Here is a 14,577-nt window from a genome sequence, read left to right on the forward strand (position 1 = left end):
CAGCCGACCTGGATTCAATCTCCAGCACCCCAACGCACACACACATACACCTGCTCTTAAAAATAGCAAAATGATTATGGATTGAGGATTGAAGGTAAAGGTATGAAGGTGCACCCAAATGAATACTGACTATTATATAAAAAAAAAAACCAATGTTCTGTGTAGTCTTAAATAGGTGACAATAACAGCATATAGGGCAGAAAATAAAAATGCATTAAAATATTTCTAGGCCCTGAACTGTTCTGGAAGAGGTAAAGTTCAATATTCAGTAGATGCTGATATGCCAAAAGTGCCTCTGTACTGTAGATTAAACACTACATAGTATAAGACTCTATAAATACGACTCTGAGAGAAAGGAAAAATAGATACTTAATTCAGAAAATAATGTACTTAATTCAGAAAAAGGCAAGAAAGAAGAGAGAAAGAATAAAGATGGGCTGACCAAAATGAAAACCAATAATGAGATGGTATATCTAAATCCAAATTTATCAACTGTTACACTACATATAAATGGACTAAGTACTCCAATGAAATAAAAATAAAATAAAAATAAAAATAAAAATGAACATAAAAATCTTCAAGCTAGAATAAGAAAAAAAGTGATAGGAGTATATATGTAGAGAAGCCAAAGTATCTATGACTAAATTAATACAGTGACTTTAATTAGATTGCTGGATACAAGATTAGCTATATTTCTTTTTTTAAATTTTTGGTCACACCCGGCGATGCTCAGGGGTTACTCCTGGCTCTGCACTCAGGAATTACTCCTGGCGGTGCTTGGGGGACCATATGGGATGTTGGGAATCGAACCCAGGTCGGCTGCATGCAAGGCAAACGCTCTACCCGCTGTGCTATCACTCCAGCCCCAATATCAGCTATATTTCAATTACTTGCAAAAGCTAGCCACATTTGTATGCTATGTATTTGTGTGTTATGCATGCATTTCATCTACTAAAAATAAAATTTTACAAATTACAATAGCTTCAAAAATGCTGGGGCCAGAGAGACAGCACTGGAGCTAAAGTGCTTTCCTTGCAAGCTGCCACTAAATCCAGGATCCAACCTCCAGCCAATACATGGTTTCCAAGCACTACCAGGAGTGACCCCTATGAAAGTGTCAGGAAAAGCCCCAAAGCTTCTCTGGGTATGGCCCCTGGGACCCCCCCAAAACATGTCAAATATCTGAGAATAAATCTAAAAAATATATAGAAGACATCTTTATAGAACACTATAAATCACCATTCAGAAATATTAAACCCTAAGTAAAGACAAGTACAATATTCATACTTTGGAAGACTCAATACAATAAGGAAGGTAATTTTCAAATAGATTTATAAATTAAAATTCAAATAAAAATCCTAATGAAGAGATTATTCTAGTAGATATCTGAACTGATTGTAATGCTAGATTACTTTAAGACAATTTGGCATTGGCACAAAAGACAAATTGACCAGAGTAAAAAGTAATTTACAAAGCACATCCATGCCTAATAGAGCACCTAATAAAGGGTGCTTTATTAGAATAAAGATGGTACTAGAAAGCAATGGGGAAAGACAGTATTTTCAAAAATTCACTTTCAGTTCATGGATATTTATGAGAAAAAAAGAAATTTAACCCATAGAAATCTACCTTAAAAGTAGATTTCTCTCAGGGCTTGGTTTTAGGTTTTGTTTAGAGAAAATCTAATTAGTATAGATCTTAACTCTACCAGGGTGTGGTGCTTGATTCTAAAGTTGGGCCTTTGTGAGAGCTCAGCATGAGCCCAACATGTAGACAAGCTTGCCTTCTGATCCTGTTACAGACTCTGTTAAGCCTGTGCTAGCTACACTAGTACAGCAAAGTTTTCTCAGCCAAGTTGTAGGGACATCCACACAGTCTTCCAGAGCCCTCTTGCATAGCCCACTTCTTCAAAAATCAGGGGGCTGGAGTGATAGCACGGTGGGTAGGGCATCTGCCTTGCACGTGGCCAACCCGGGTTCGATTCCCACCATCCCATATGGTCCCTTGAGCACCGCCAGAAGCGATTCCTGAGTGCATGAGCCAGGAGTAACCCCTGTGCATCGCCGGGTGTGACCCAAAAAGAAAAAAAAATCAGTAAAAGGTGGGGCCAGAGAGACAGTACAGCAGGTACAGCATTTGGCTGACCCAGGTTCAATCCCAGCATACCACACGGTCCCCCAACCCCTACCAGGAGTGATCCCCAAATTGTAGAACTAGGAGTATGCCCTGAGCACTACTGGGTGTGGCCCCCAAACAGAACAAAAAACAAACAAACAAAATCAGTAAAAGGCAATAAATACAAGGAAAGGCATCTGAAGCTTTGTGTGCCACAAAAAAGGATATTTAAATATCCGATAAATATTTGAAAAGATATCAAGGAAGTGATTACAATGGCATACAGCTGTACAGTCATGAGTATGTCTAAATTTAAAAACATAAGCATTGCCAAATATTGGTAAAGATGGGGAATAATAAGAAATTTCATGTACTATAGGTATGACTATAAACAGACATATCCACTTTGGGAGACTTTTAGCATAAATCAAAGCAGGCATGTACTCTACATACAATTTCATTCCTAGATATATGCTGGTATATATTTATCTTGCATGAGACTGTTCTTAAGTGTAGTCAAAAACTGTAAGCAATCCAAATGTTCATCAAAAGCGGATATGAATACTTGTTTGTCCATACAATAAACAACATACACTAGCATGCTGGATTTCTTCCATCTGCTACTCCAAACCTCTCTTTACCACTTTCTATCATGCTCCCTGAAGGCAAGTAGGAAAGGCTGTTACCTGGCATTAGGTAATATTTTATGTTACTTATATATTCATTTAAAATAAATTGGGAGGGGGTGTGTGTGCTGAAGGCTGCTCCTGACATTGAGCTGCCAGTGGGGGTGTCGCACCCAGGAGTGCTCTGAGGTCACGAGGTGCAAGAGGTGCCTTAACCCCTACACTCTTTTCAGATTCTCTGGCCCCAAAATGGTTTATTTTAAAAGAATGAGATATCCTTATTCTGAGACTGGAAAGTGAGAAATCGGTGATATAGGAATAGTCATTTATTTGATATGGCTTCTTGGATGATGTGATTGTAATCTTTTTCATAGTATGATAAAATAATAAGGGACAGAGTAAAATTATAACTTGCCTTTTATTTTTGTTTACTTGCATCACTAGTAACATTCAAATAAATGTGAAGTTCATGATTGTAAGTAAAATCCAAGAAGAAATCAAATATTTTTACAACTATCATAAGGTTCTTGCTTTTTTTTTTTTGGTTAAGGTTCTTGCTTTTGCAACAATAGCATAGGATGCTTTCCCTAACCTTGAAGCTAAAATCGAGAAGATATAAATACTTATAATTTAAATGGCCTATCTATACATAGAACATATAAAGAAATAAGATGCTTACTTGACTGACATGCACCGGTGTTAAAATCAAATCCAGAACTCCTGACCAGCCGGCAAATACACCCAGTGGTATGGCATACGCTAAAGCAATCATCAGAAACCTCAAATTGCTACAGGAGAAATAAAAAATAAATTATTGCAAATTCGAAATCTAGATTAAACTCTTACTCATGAAAAATATGACATTTGGAAATTGGAACACCAGAATGAGATATATAAAAGATGTGTCAGTTTATTAAATTCAAAATTTAAACTTTCATAAGAATATATTTGCTCATATCATTTTAAATGATCAATATTTAATATAAATTACCAACATCATTTGATGGAATGATAGATTCAATTTAAAATCTCTTATTTGAAAACATAAATTACTGATTTTCCCTATAAACAAGGTAGAGAAAAAAATGAAGGTTAAAAATATATATAATTTTCTGCAGAGATGCCTCCCAACCCCATGTCAGGCTGAATCTCATATCCGGGGCAGCTGGGAGCGGGGTGGGTGAGCCCACCACCCACCCAAGCAGAGTCCCAGCAGCTGAAAATGCCACACTCCAATCCCCACCATGCTCACGGCCAGACTCCACAGGCTTGGGAAGAGACTCATCCAGGAACAACTCTGATGAAAAACTCAGGTATGCGGGTTGTGTGACTGAAATCACCAGGCTCTCACAAAGTCAGGAATGGGCAACCTCCCCCCATCTCCCTGCTCTTCCAGGAGCCTGGCAATCACCCCCATGAACTGCCTCTGGTATCATATAAGCTCATTAACTAGCCATGACCCAAAGATTACAATAAATCTCAGAAGAGATCAACAAGCCACAGAGATGCTTCCAGACCCCAAAGTCACGAGCCAGTTAAACATTCACTCCAGCTGTACCACCCCATTAAAAATTCTGAACATCTTGGAGCACACACTGTGAATACATCTCAAACTGTACACCACTGATATACCACAAGTAGCACACCACATTGGATGGGATGTAAAGTGGAAGGCAACCAATCTCAATTAAGAAAATATTAATACACAAGGCTCAACCTATAATAACATGTTAATAATCTCCTATACAAGGGCTTAATGGCTCCAGGGTGAGAAACAACACTCTTCACACATTTTCTTCTAAGGAAATTATTTTTGATCATTTTTAGCAAATTATTCATAACAAGCAATATAAAATAAATTATTTAGGGCCTGCTACTGGGGCGGGCTTTGGTGGTGGCTGGGAAAACTGAAAATAATAGTGGTGGGAAGGTGAAATAGTGGTGGGATTGATGTTGGAATACTGAATATAATAAACCATCATAAACAACTTTATAAAAATAACATTAAAGACACATACACACACATAATTTTCTAAGCTTACACCCAGCAATGCTCAGGTCTTCCTTCTGGGACTGTGCTCAGGGATCACTCCGATTGAGGGACTGTCTGAGGTACCAAGGATTGAACCCAGGTCGGCAGTGTGCCCGGAAAGTGCCCTATCCACCACACTATCTCTCTGTCTTCTAATGTTCTAGTATCGATATTTTAAGATAACAGGTTTAATTTTTGCTTTTCAATATTAAACTAGAGCCTGGCAAGCTACCTGTGGCGTATTCAATATGCCAAAAACAGTAACAAGTCTCACAATGGAGATGTTACTGGTGCCTGCTTGAGCAAATCGATGAACAGGATGACAGTTGACAGTGACAGTGATTAATAAAAATGTAATTCAAATGGCTTAAAACCCAAGAGGTAAAAGAATATAGGAAATACCTCCCCCTTTTACTTCTTACCTCTTTCATGATCTCCCATGACAAATTTTTCAGAAATATTTAAAAATAAACCAATACGAACATATATATGTATATATATACATAAAACACTTTCTCCAAGTATTTCATTATATTGATGTGTTATGATTTAGTGATTCACCCCTATTGATACATACATGCAGATGCATATATAATTCTAATTTATCCTTTTGTTTTTACAGTTATTTTACATGTACATCAGTACACTTGGAGGTTCAAGTTTTAGAAGCACAATTCCTACGTCAAAAAGTATGTGTATCTTAATTTCTAATGTCAACTGCACTTTATAGAAATTAAATATTGCTGTATTTACGAAAATGGTTAAAATTAAAATGCAATGACCATACTACAGGATGCAGAGAAACTGGGTGCCTCAAATATTGCTCACAGTAATAAAAACTGGTATAGCCTCTTTGAAAAATGACTTGATATTTAAAATACAAACAAAACCTGCAACACAGACCAGCAATTGCATACCTGGGCACTGATCCCATAGAAATGAAAACTAATGTAAGTCAGCTCTAAAAACCTGTATTCAGATGTTTACAACAGCTTTATTTGTAATAGTTCCCAGACTGAAAACAACCCAGATGTCCTTCAACTGGTGAATATTTAACAAATGATGTATATACATAACCACTACACTATGGAACCGCAAGCACAGTGGGTAGGGCATTTGCTTTGCACAGGGTCAACCTGGGTTCGATTCCTCCGCCCCTTTTGGAGAGCCCGGCAAGCTCCTTGTGGCCTATTCGATATGCCAAAAACAGTAACAAGTCTCACAATGGAGACATTACTGGTGCCTGCTCGATCAGATCGATGAGCAATGGGATGACAGTGATACAGTACATCCATATCATAAACTATTACTATTCAGTAACAAAATACAACTCCTATTAATAAAACAACCTAGATGACATTCCAGAGAATTAAGCTAAATGAAAACAGCAATATATTTTAGATATACTGGGTTAAATGAAATGCACCACTGTATTAATTTTGTCTATTTTTCACTTCAAATAATAAGACTGACTAGAAAAACAAATTACAGAAATGGTACACTTTATATTCCTTTTAAAGAATATTAATATAGAGAACACAAAGCCATAGTTCTTGTTTTTTTCTTGCTTTTTGGGTCATACCCGGTGATGCACAGGGATCACTCCTGGCTCATGCACTCAGGAATTACCTCTGGTGGCGCTCAGGGGACTATATGGGATGCTGGGATTCAAACCTGGGTCGGCAGCGTGCAAGGCAAACACCCTACCCACTGTGCTATCACTCCAGCCCCAAAGCCATAGTTCTTGACCACAGGAACTTCTCACCTTTTAGGAGAGGAAGAAAAGAAAAGAACCAGAAAGAACCAACTTGGGAGAGTAGCTGATAAATCAATTAAAAACTCACCATAACTAAATGGAAATGTTTTTTCAAATGCTAAGTTTAGTGGCTCAACTGCAAATCAATCATCAATGATATACTATATATCCAAAGACTCAAATTCAATACTGGGGCATTTTAGACTTCAATGGTATGACTAAATGCAATTACATTATTATAAAAATAAAATTAAACAAAGTATGATTCCACAGAGGGAAGAGATAATATGTAAACAAACATTATTCATCTTTTTCATCTTGTATTAACCAACACTTGCTCATTTTAATGTGTACTATAAAATACATAATAAAAATATTTTTCATATTAGAAAAAGATACAATAATCACGTAACATCCTCATTTTATAAGTACTACTCAATGTTTTCTTTTAAAACTATTTAAATAAAAATATGATTAAAATATTAAAAATCAAAATTTATAGGAGTATTTTGGTGACCTCCTAAGATATGAATATTTTCTAAATTATTTACAACCTGATTAATGTGTTGCTGAAAGATTATCTTGAATAAATGTGAACTTATCTTGAAGGTGCTAGTTAAAATATCTCAATCACAGGAAGTACATTTACCTTAATAATCTGCAAAAGCTCCGCCGATAACTCAACCTCTGACTAGCTGCTGCAACGCTGGGAGGAAGAGGAGGCCGGGATGGGAAATAAGTTAGTGTCGCAGAAAATAGCAAGCAGACAACTCCAAATTCTGGGGAAAAAAAAAGTACAATGTTGACCAGAGAGTAAAAAAGGTTCAATATTTCAAGTTTGTATCTAATAAGTATTTATTGAATAGCAACTAAGCTCTAGCGATATAGATATATTTGAGACAAAATATAGTACTAACCTAAGGTGAATTTTGTGAAATTGAAGGTTTCAATTTCAGCAGATTTTGAGATGGGGCAATAGTTCAGCAGGTAGGGCGTTTACTTGCACTCAGCCAACAAGGGTTCAATCCTGGCATCCCCTATGGTCTCCTGAGCACCGCCAGGAGTAATTCCTTAGTGCAAAGCCAGGAGTAACAGCTGAGCATTGCTGGGTGTGGCCCCCAAACAACAACAACAAATTTCAGCAGGTTCTAAATAAGGGGTCATAGAAAATGCAAAGGAAAATGGTGGACTATGGCACACAACACAGATAAAACTACCTTAGATTATCTTAAATGAATGTGAGCTTATCTTGAAGGTGCCAGTTAAAACCATTGTCAGAGGAAGTATAAATGTTACTCCGTGGAGAAAACATCTATGTCTATAATAAGATTCCAAAACAGATCTAGGATGACTCAGTGTGTCCTCAGAAAGAGAGCATAGAGAAAGTTAAGAACAAGAGGGGATGACCAACGATAGGCTAATCTGCTGTACACTGCATGGACTACCTTGTGTGTGTGTGTGTGTGTGTGTGGAGGGGGGTAGTAAGGATCTGCTACTTGGGTTCTGTGGTGCTGAGGATTAACTGGTGTTGGGAGCCTGCAGGGCCACACCCAGAGATGTTCCTTGGTGCCCAAGATTGAGCTGGGTTAGCCACGTGCTCTTAACCCCCTGTGTTATCTTTCCAGTCCCTTGACCAGCTTCTAAAACTGGGTTCTAACACCATGAAGGGTCTTGTTACCAAATATGGAAAGAGTTTTAAAATAAAGATTCCTTGTGATTATCAGGAAATGTGTTTTTCATGCCTATTTTATATATCAAGATACAAGGGGTTGCATAAATATGTCTTGAGGGACCTGGAGAGACACTACAGGGTTAAGGCAGTTGCCATGCACATGAGCAAGGTTCAAACCTCAGCACCACTAAGAGTGAGTCTAAGCAGAGCCAAGAGTAAGCCATGAGTACGGCGGGGTGTGACCCAAACCACTGCCACCCACTGTTCACATTTTTTTTTCTTAGATGAAAAGAGATTGTGAATGGAAAATGTTTCCTATTTTTTTATAAAATTTTTTTTCATGGTCACAAATTTTTAACTTTTAATCTTAAACATTATAGGGCAAATAGATACTGGATCCTATTTCAATTCTCCATATTGAATGGAAAACATTTTAAGTAATCCTATACATAACACAGATTCAGTGTATGATCTGTATGATAAACTTGAACAAAAACAGGAAAGTATCCCTGAAGCAGAAAACAAAAGAAACAGAGCAAAACTTAAGAAATTCAAGTCTAATTAATGTGGAATATTAGAAGTACAATGAACAACCAAATGATGGCTATTTTGGAACACTGCAGAAAGGAAGGCTCTCAGCAGTGATCCTTCCCTCTGAGCCCGGCTTCTGTTGACTTCCCTGTTCACTGGAGAAGCAGGACTCTAGCGGAAAAGTCATGAGAGTCGAGTCAAGACCAGTCCATGCTGTTAACTGTCATTTTAGTAATGAATGCTTTATTTTTGCGGGGCAGTCAAGCAAGGGACCGGCCTTATCTTCACGGGTTACAGTGATTATTACCGAGAGGTTCTTTTAGTTGGATAATTCTACTTCTGGAGTTATCTATCCAGCAAAAGGTACGATAGTTCTGAGAATCAGGGGGATGGTCAAAGATGAGCGTACAGGTCCAGCACTGCAGAGGGCCTGGGCTTGGTCCCTGGCTCAGCAGGGCCTCACTAGCGCTGCGGGGTGTGTCCTCCACAACAACGGGTTTGACCCTGAACTGACGGAGACTCTCCACAACAAACCAAACCCACCAAAATCCCCTTAAGATTCTGCTCTTCTGGGTGCCTCAAGGAATAAGGAGGGATCTTTAAAATGGGGAGGGTGCTGTGATGGCACCGGAATTTTGGTGGTAGAGTGGTGAGAACTGCACATACAGAGGTGTAAAATGAAGCCCCTAAAAGCATAATATTGTAAACCAACGATATATCAGCTTCTTAAGTAGAGGGAAAAAAATAAATAGACATCTTCACAGCAGTAACTTATGGTTGGGGAGAATCTGGGAACCCTCTTTATTAGACAGGAAGGAAAGCACATATACACACATGTACATTATCTGGCCAAAAGCATTAACGTGAACTGACTGGCCTACAAAAAGCAGAGTTTACAATGACAATGAAAACACAAAGACAACATATTTCAAAGTACCTGCGTATAATACAGTCTCTATGAGATCTTTAATGTGTGCCCTGCTACTCTCTGAAGCAAGAAGTGGTGACGTCCCATTTGGAGCTGGAACAACAAGTGGCCCAACCAGAAATGCACATGCCCCACCGAGATAGCTGAGCATGGAGGCAATGGCTGTGGCCGTGGCACGTTCGTCGGCAGAAAACCATGTCGTAGAGAGGAAGGGAGCTGCATTCATAACAGTGGGCCCTGCCAATCCATTTAACAGCTGTCCTCCATGGATCAGTCTGCAATGAAAAAATGAGAAGGCTGTGAGGCAGTAAAAACAGGCATTTCCTGGACAGAAAGTAGCCCAACAAATGGATTAGTATGGCAAAGAGTATTCAAATTTATCAAAAACATGACCCATCTTGAAGGTAAGGTAATGCTGAGGCACCAGGAGGGAACCCAAGAGAGGCCACTGTTTCTCCTTTGTCACTGCTCAAGTATTTACAGAAGCCTCTGATTTGTGCATACATCAGACTAAATACTTTGAATTACTTTAATTTGTTGTATTCCTCTGTCCCTCTCGGAGAGCCCAGCAAGCTACCAAGATCCTGGCAAGCTACCCGTGGCATACTGGATATGCCAAAAACAGTAACAAGTCTCTCAATGGAGACATTACTGGTGCCCACTTGAGCAAATCGATGAACAATGGGATGACAGTGCTACAGTGCAGTGCTATGTGGCAGATGTGAAAGCCTTGGGATAGGAAATTTAAGAAACTTGCCCAAAAGTACACAAATAAAGTGAAGCTCCAGGCCCAGGTCTGAAGCCCAAACCCACTCTTTCTATTAAGCTGCTACCCATAAGCAGACTAGAAAGAGCCACCAGCCCTGCGAACGGTACAACGTGCTATAACATAAAAGGTATGTTCAGGCCAACATATTGTGCCTGGGTCAGGTGGTAAAAGGAGCCTTTGCTGTGAGGGTAGTGTGTACTGATGGCAGGGAGCCAGTGAGTCAGTGCCCCATTTACTGCCATGCTACATACCCAGTCACATTATAGTCAGTGTCTTTTAATAATAATAATAATAATAATAATAGTAATTATTATTATTATTATCTTATTATAAAAGAAACTTTCATGGATATGAAAGGAAACTGGACAACCTGGCTTCCAGTGTAACAAAGTAGCAATAAATCTTGGTAGGATTCCATTTCTTCTCCCATACAATGAGGATATTAGTCTAGATTCAAGAAGCATTTACTAAGTATCTGCTAAGGGGCAGAAACTGGCGAGTCACTAGATTCCATGCACTTTGAAGAACTTGAAGATGGAGGTGGAGAGCATATGCTCTGTGTGTGAGAGGCCCAGGTTGTACTCCCAGCACCACACGTCCCTGAGCACCACTGGGTGTGTCACCTCCACCCGCCCCCCCCCGCCCCTGCAAAAGAAAAGAACTTGCCTGTGACTTGGATTTTAAGTTTGTGTAGTTTCTTGCTTCCATTTCATTTGCTGTCCTTCTCAATATTCTACGTAGGGATCTATTCTGTTGGCCCTGACCAGACCTATGCCCTGGCTCTTCCCAATTCACATTACAGTCCAGAGTAATGCTGAATGTGAAAAACAGCAGAAGTCCAGACAGAAAAGGCAGAAAAGGGGTGAGTCAAACTCGCATCATGAGGGGAATCAGATCTGCTTTAAATAATTGCCACACTGATTCACTTAGAAAAGTTGTTTGAACGCAGAAAAAGTAACAATAAATACACACGTGGAAAAGAGTTAGGCCCTTAATGCAGAAGTCTAACTATAAGTGGGAGGTGAAAAATGTGAATCAGGTCTGCTCAGATCCTTGCAAATTGTGGAAAATTTGAAAGAAAAATAATTCCAAAGAACCATTAACATACTAAATAAAGAAAAAAAATGAAGATAAGGTTTTTGTAAGAGTAACTACTTTTCTAGAAGACACAAAGAATTTATAAAGGCAAATCCCTTCCCTACAAGTCGGAGGACCTCAAGCTGACCACAGCAATTTCAACATAAAAATATTCTTGAAACAGGGTCATTAAACAGTTTTAATCATGACTTGTGATGCCACAACACACAGTGTGATGCTCACAAAGGTAAGTGCTTTGATTTTCAACAACTTTAATGAGGGATTCCCAAGAGACCCATCTCACCCAGAAGGAGAATAGTTGGAATGAGTAAATTTTACTATGTCTAAAAATTGTAAGAGAAAAAGAACCTGGAGGAAACAAATTATTAATAAAATAAGCAAAAAAGTCATAAAGTACCATGATTCCTGATAGTTATAAAATCCAAACTACCATGAATAAATGCTGTTACCAGTCAGTGGAATCACATTTTCCAAACAGCAAACCTACAAGTTCTAAGGCCGGTGAACTCACAATAACACAAAGGTCATCCATGCTTAGCTCATTCAATTCTCAAATAATATTCCTCACAACAACATTGCCCATGTGCTCATATCGTAGCCAGTGGAGCATCAGGACATTTCAGAAAGGCTCTCAGGCCTGCAAGGTCACTGAGTCAGGGGTGCTGGGGAGAGAACACATGAATTATCACAGTGAAAAGTCCGAGGAATTATCCACTTTGGGTCATCAACTCCCAGACAAAAACATACCCTCAAAAAAGGCATATGAACACCATAATTTACTGCTGCACTCAGTACAGTAGTTAAGATATGGAATCAACCTAGGTGTCTAACGACAGATTATGTTATTGAAGATGTGGGATGTATGGAATACTATGCCGCTCCAAGGAATGATGAAATCATGCAATTTGCTTCAACATGGTTGAAACTGGAAGATATCATGCTGAGTCAAATAAGCCAGAAGAAGAAAGACAAACACTGGATGACCTCACTTATCTGTGGTATACAGAATACCTGATGAGGAAATGTATTATAGAGAAGCAGGATGCCTAGATCACCCTTGACCCCTGTGATTAGAGAGAAGGACAGAGAGGGAAAGAAATCAAGGAGGGGAAGAAGAGAATGGGAAATAAGGGGTGAACAGGCATCAGGGCTTCAGTTGTATAGGTGATATGGTTGAGTGGTGTAGCCACATAACCAAACACAGACTCAAACAACAACAACAACAACAACAACAACAACAACCTGAAAACATGAGATCTAAGCTGCAACTAGCGGGACTTTGTAATATGTCTGTTAAGAGGTAGGGATAGGGTGGGGAGGGAGTAAGGGAGCACTGTGAGTGAAGCTGACACTGGCGGTGGGATTGGTGCTGAAATATTAATGCCTAAAGTGAAGAGGAAAAAAAGAAGTCTGAGGAATTAAAATGACCATCGGTATCTTTAGCAGTGACCCACAGATGCCCTGGGCACTGCTGGGAGCCCCTCACACTCCATAAAAAGTCCTCATGGATAATGTCCTTAGAAATGAGCCAATCAACAATTCCAAGTTCCCCTTGCAGGAAGGTGGGGCTTTGTAACCAAGTGCAGACTTATGAGATTAGAAGGAGGGTTTCGGGGTCATCTCATGAGGACAATTGTTCTCCCTGGTCTCCCTGTCCCTCCAGGACGAAATGCGATGGAAGTGCTGATGAACCGGCTGCCAATATCCCAAGGAGCATAGGGCACGACAGGACACTGAGGTTCCCGGGGAGCAGAGCTGCTGCCTACCCATCACAGCCAACCACTGGCTCTGGACTGCCAAGGAGAAAAGAAATTCTCTCAACCATAATCACCTCATTACAGAGGCTTAACTTGTTCCCTGGCTGAGCAATTAGCTCCTGAAGTTGGGCGCCACATTCATAAAGATATGTTTGACACAGATGGCAGGCTAGGTATTAGGCTGAAATGGAAGCTGAGGCGAGATGAAAAGGCAGGTAAGGTGAGATGCAGATGAACCACTGCCTGCGATAACTTGAAAATAGATTATAAAATCAGAGCATTGCTTGTGTTCCCTGCCCTTTCTGCTGTAAGGACGACACCACAGAGACGGAAAGTCAGCTGGTGTTCAAGCACAGATCAAACAAGAACTCTGTTACTGAGTTTTCTCTGCCTGACATATTCAGTCTAAATTTAATAAGAATCTACACATTGGAATTTTCAGATTGTTTCTGTAGTCTGAATGGCAAGAAGCAAAACATCCTTCAGAGTCTGTCTAAGAAGAGAGATTAAATGTTTTATTCCTTCCCAGACCTACCCATTACAGTCTCCACTTAACTGAAGGAAAGGGAATGAGCTGAGCATAAATGCCAGTAACAGAAAGGAGAATTAGCAGGCCTCAGAGTCACAGCTGGAAGGGACTATTTTTGGGTGAAGGCTAAAAAAAAAAAAAAATACATTTATATGGAACCTACCAAACATAAATAGACCAGAAGCACTGGAGGAAGCGCACTGCCCAAGACCCACAAAACAATTCATCATGAAGCAAGCCTCAGATCCACACCTGGCAGAAAGCAGAATGAGAAACTGCAGACAGACAGACAGACAGACAGACAGACAGACAGACACACACACACATATACACTTCTCCTAGAGAGTCAAAAAGATCAGACAGAATTCTGGGCTCTGGGCTTTGAGTTGGATACAAAACTTGACTGAATAGGATTATGGAGTTATCCATTAAACAGAACACATGGAAGCATTTTCTACCAACCAAAGATAACTCTGTTTATGGCTTCTCTTTTCATAGTACCCTTAGGTTTTAAGAGAGTCGCGTTATACCAGCTTATCCTAGAGAAAGGAGTGGCCGTGTGATAGACAGTAGCGAAACATACAAGTCCTAAGCCATCACCCAGAGAGCACTGTGTGCTGGAGTGAGAGCAGGATAAGGAGTCAGCTCTGTCCACACAGACAATGTGGGGATACTCTTGGGCATGTTGGAACCTGAGTACCCCTGTATAAAACAGCTGTCTTGACCAGCCTTTAGCCTACTTCTTAGGAGGGGTGTGAAATGTT

At 39.6% G+C, this 14,577-nt stretch overlaps 1 protein-coding gene across 1 annotated transcript in view; it reads right to left on the reverse strand.

Annotated features, from left to right (window-relative positions):
- Nucleotides 1-14,577, reverse strand: part of SLC49A4 (solute carrier family 49 member 4) — an 84,451-nt gene that overhangs the window by 44,894 nt on the left and 24,980 nt on the right. The window contains exons 3-5 of the mRNA XM_004606673.2: nucleotides 9,670-9,935; nucleotides 7,179-7,308; nucleotides 3,421-3,529 (exon numbers count right to left, since the gene is read on the reverse strand). Of these exons, the coding sequence (XP_004606730.2) occupies nucleotides 3,421-3,529; nucleotides 7,179-7,308; nucleotides 9,670-9,935 (505 nt within the window). The remainder of the gene's footprint in view (nucleotides 1-3,420; nucleotides 3,530-7,178; nucleotides 7,309-9,669; nucleotides 9,936-14,577) is intronic.

This window comes from Sorex araneus, chromosome 2 (genome assembly GCF_027595985.1).
Source record: "Sorex araneus isolate mSorAra2 chromosome 2, mSorAra2.pri, whole genome shotgun sequence".
NCBI lineage: Eukaryota > Metazoa > Chordata > Mammalia > Eulipotyphla > Soricidae > Sorex > Sorex araneus.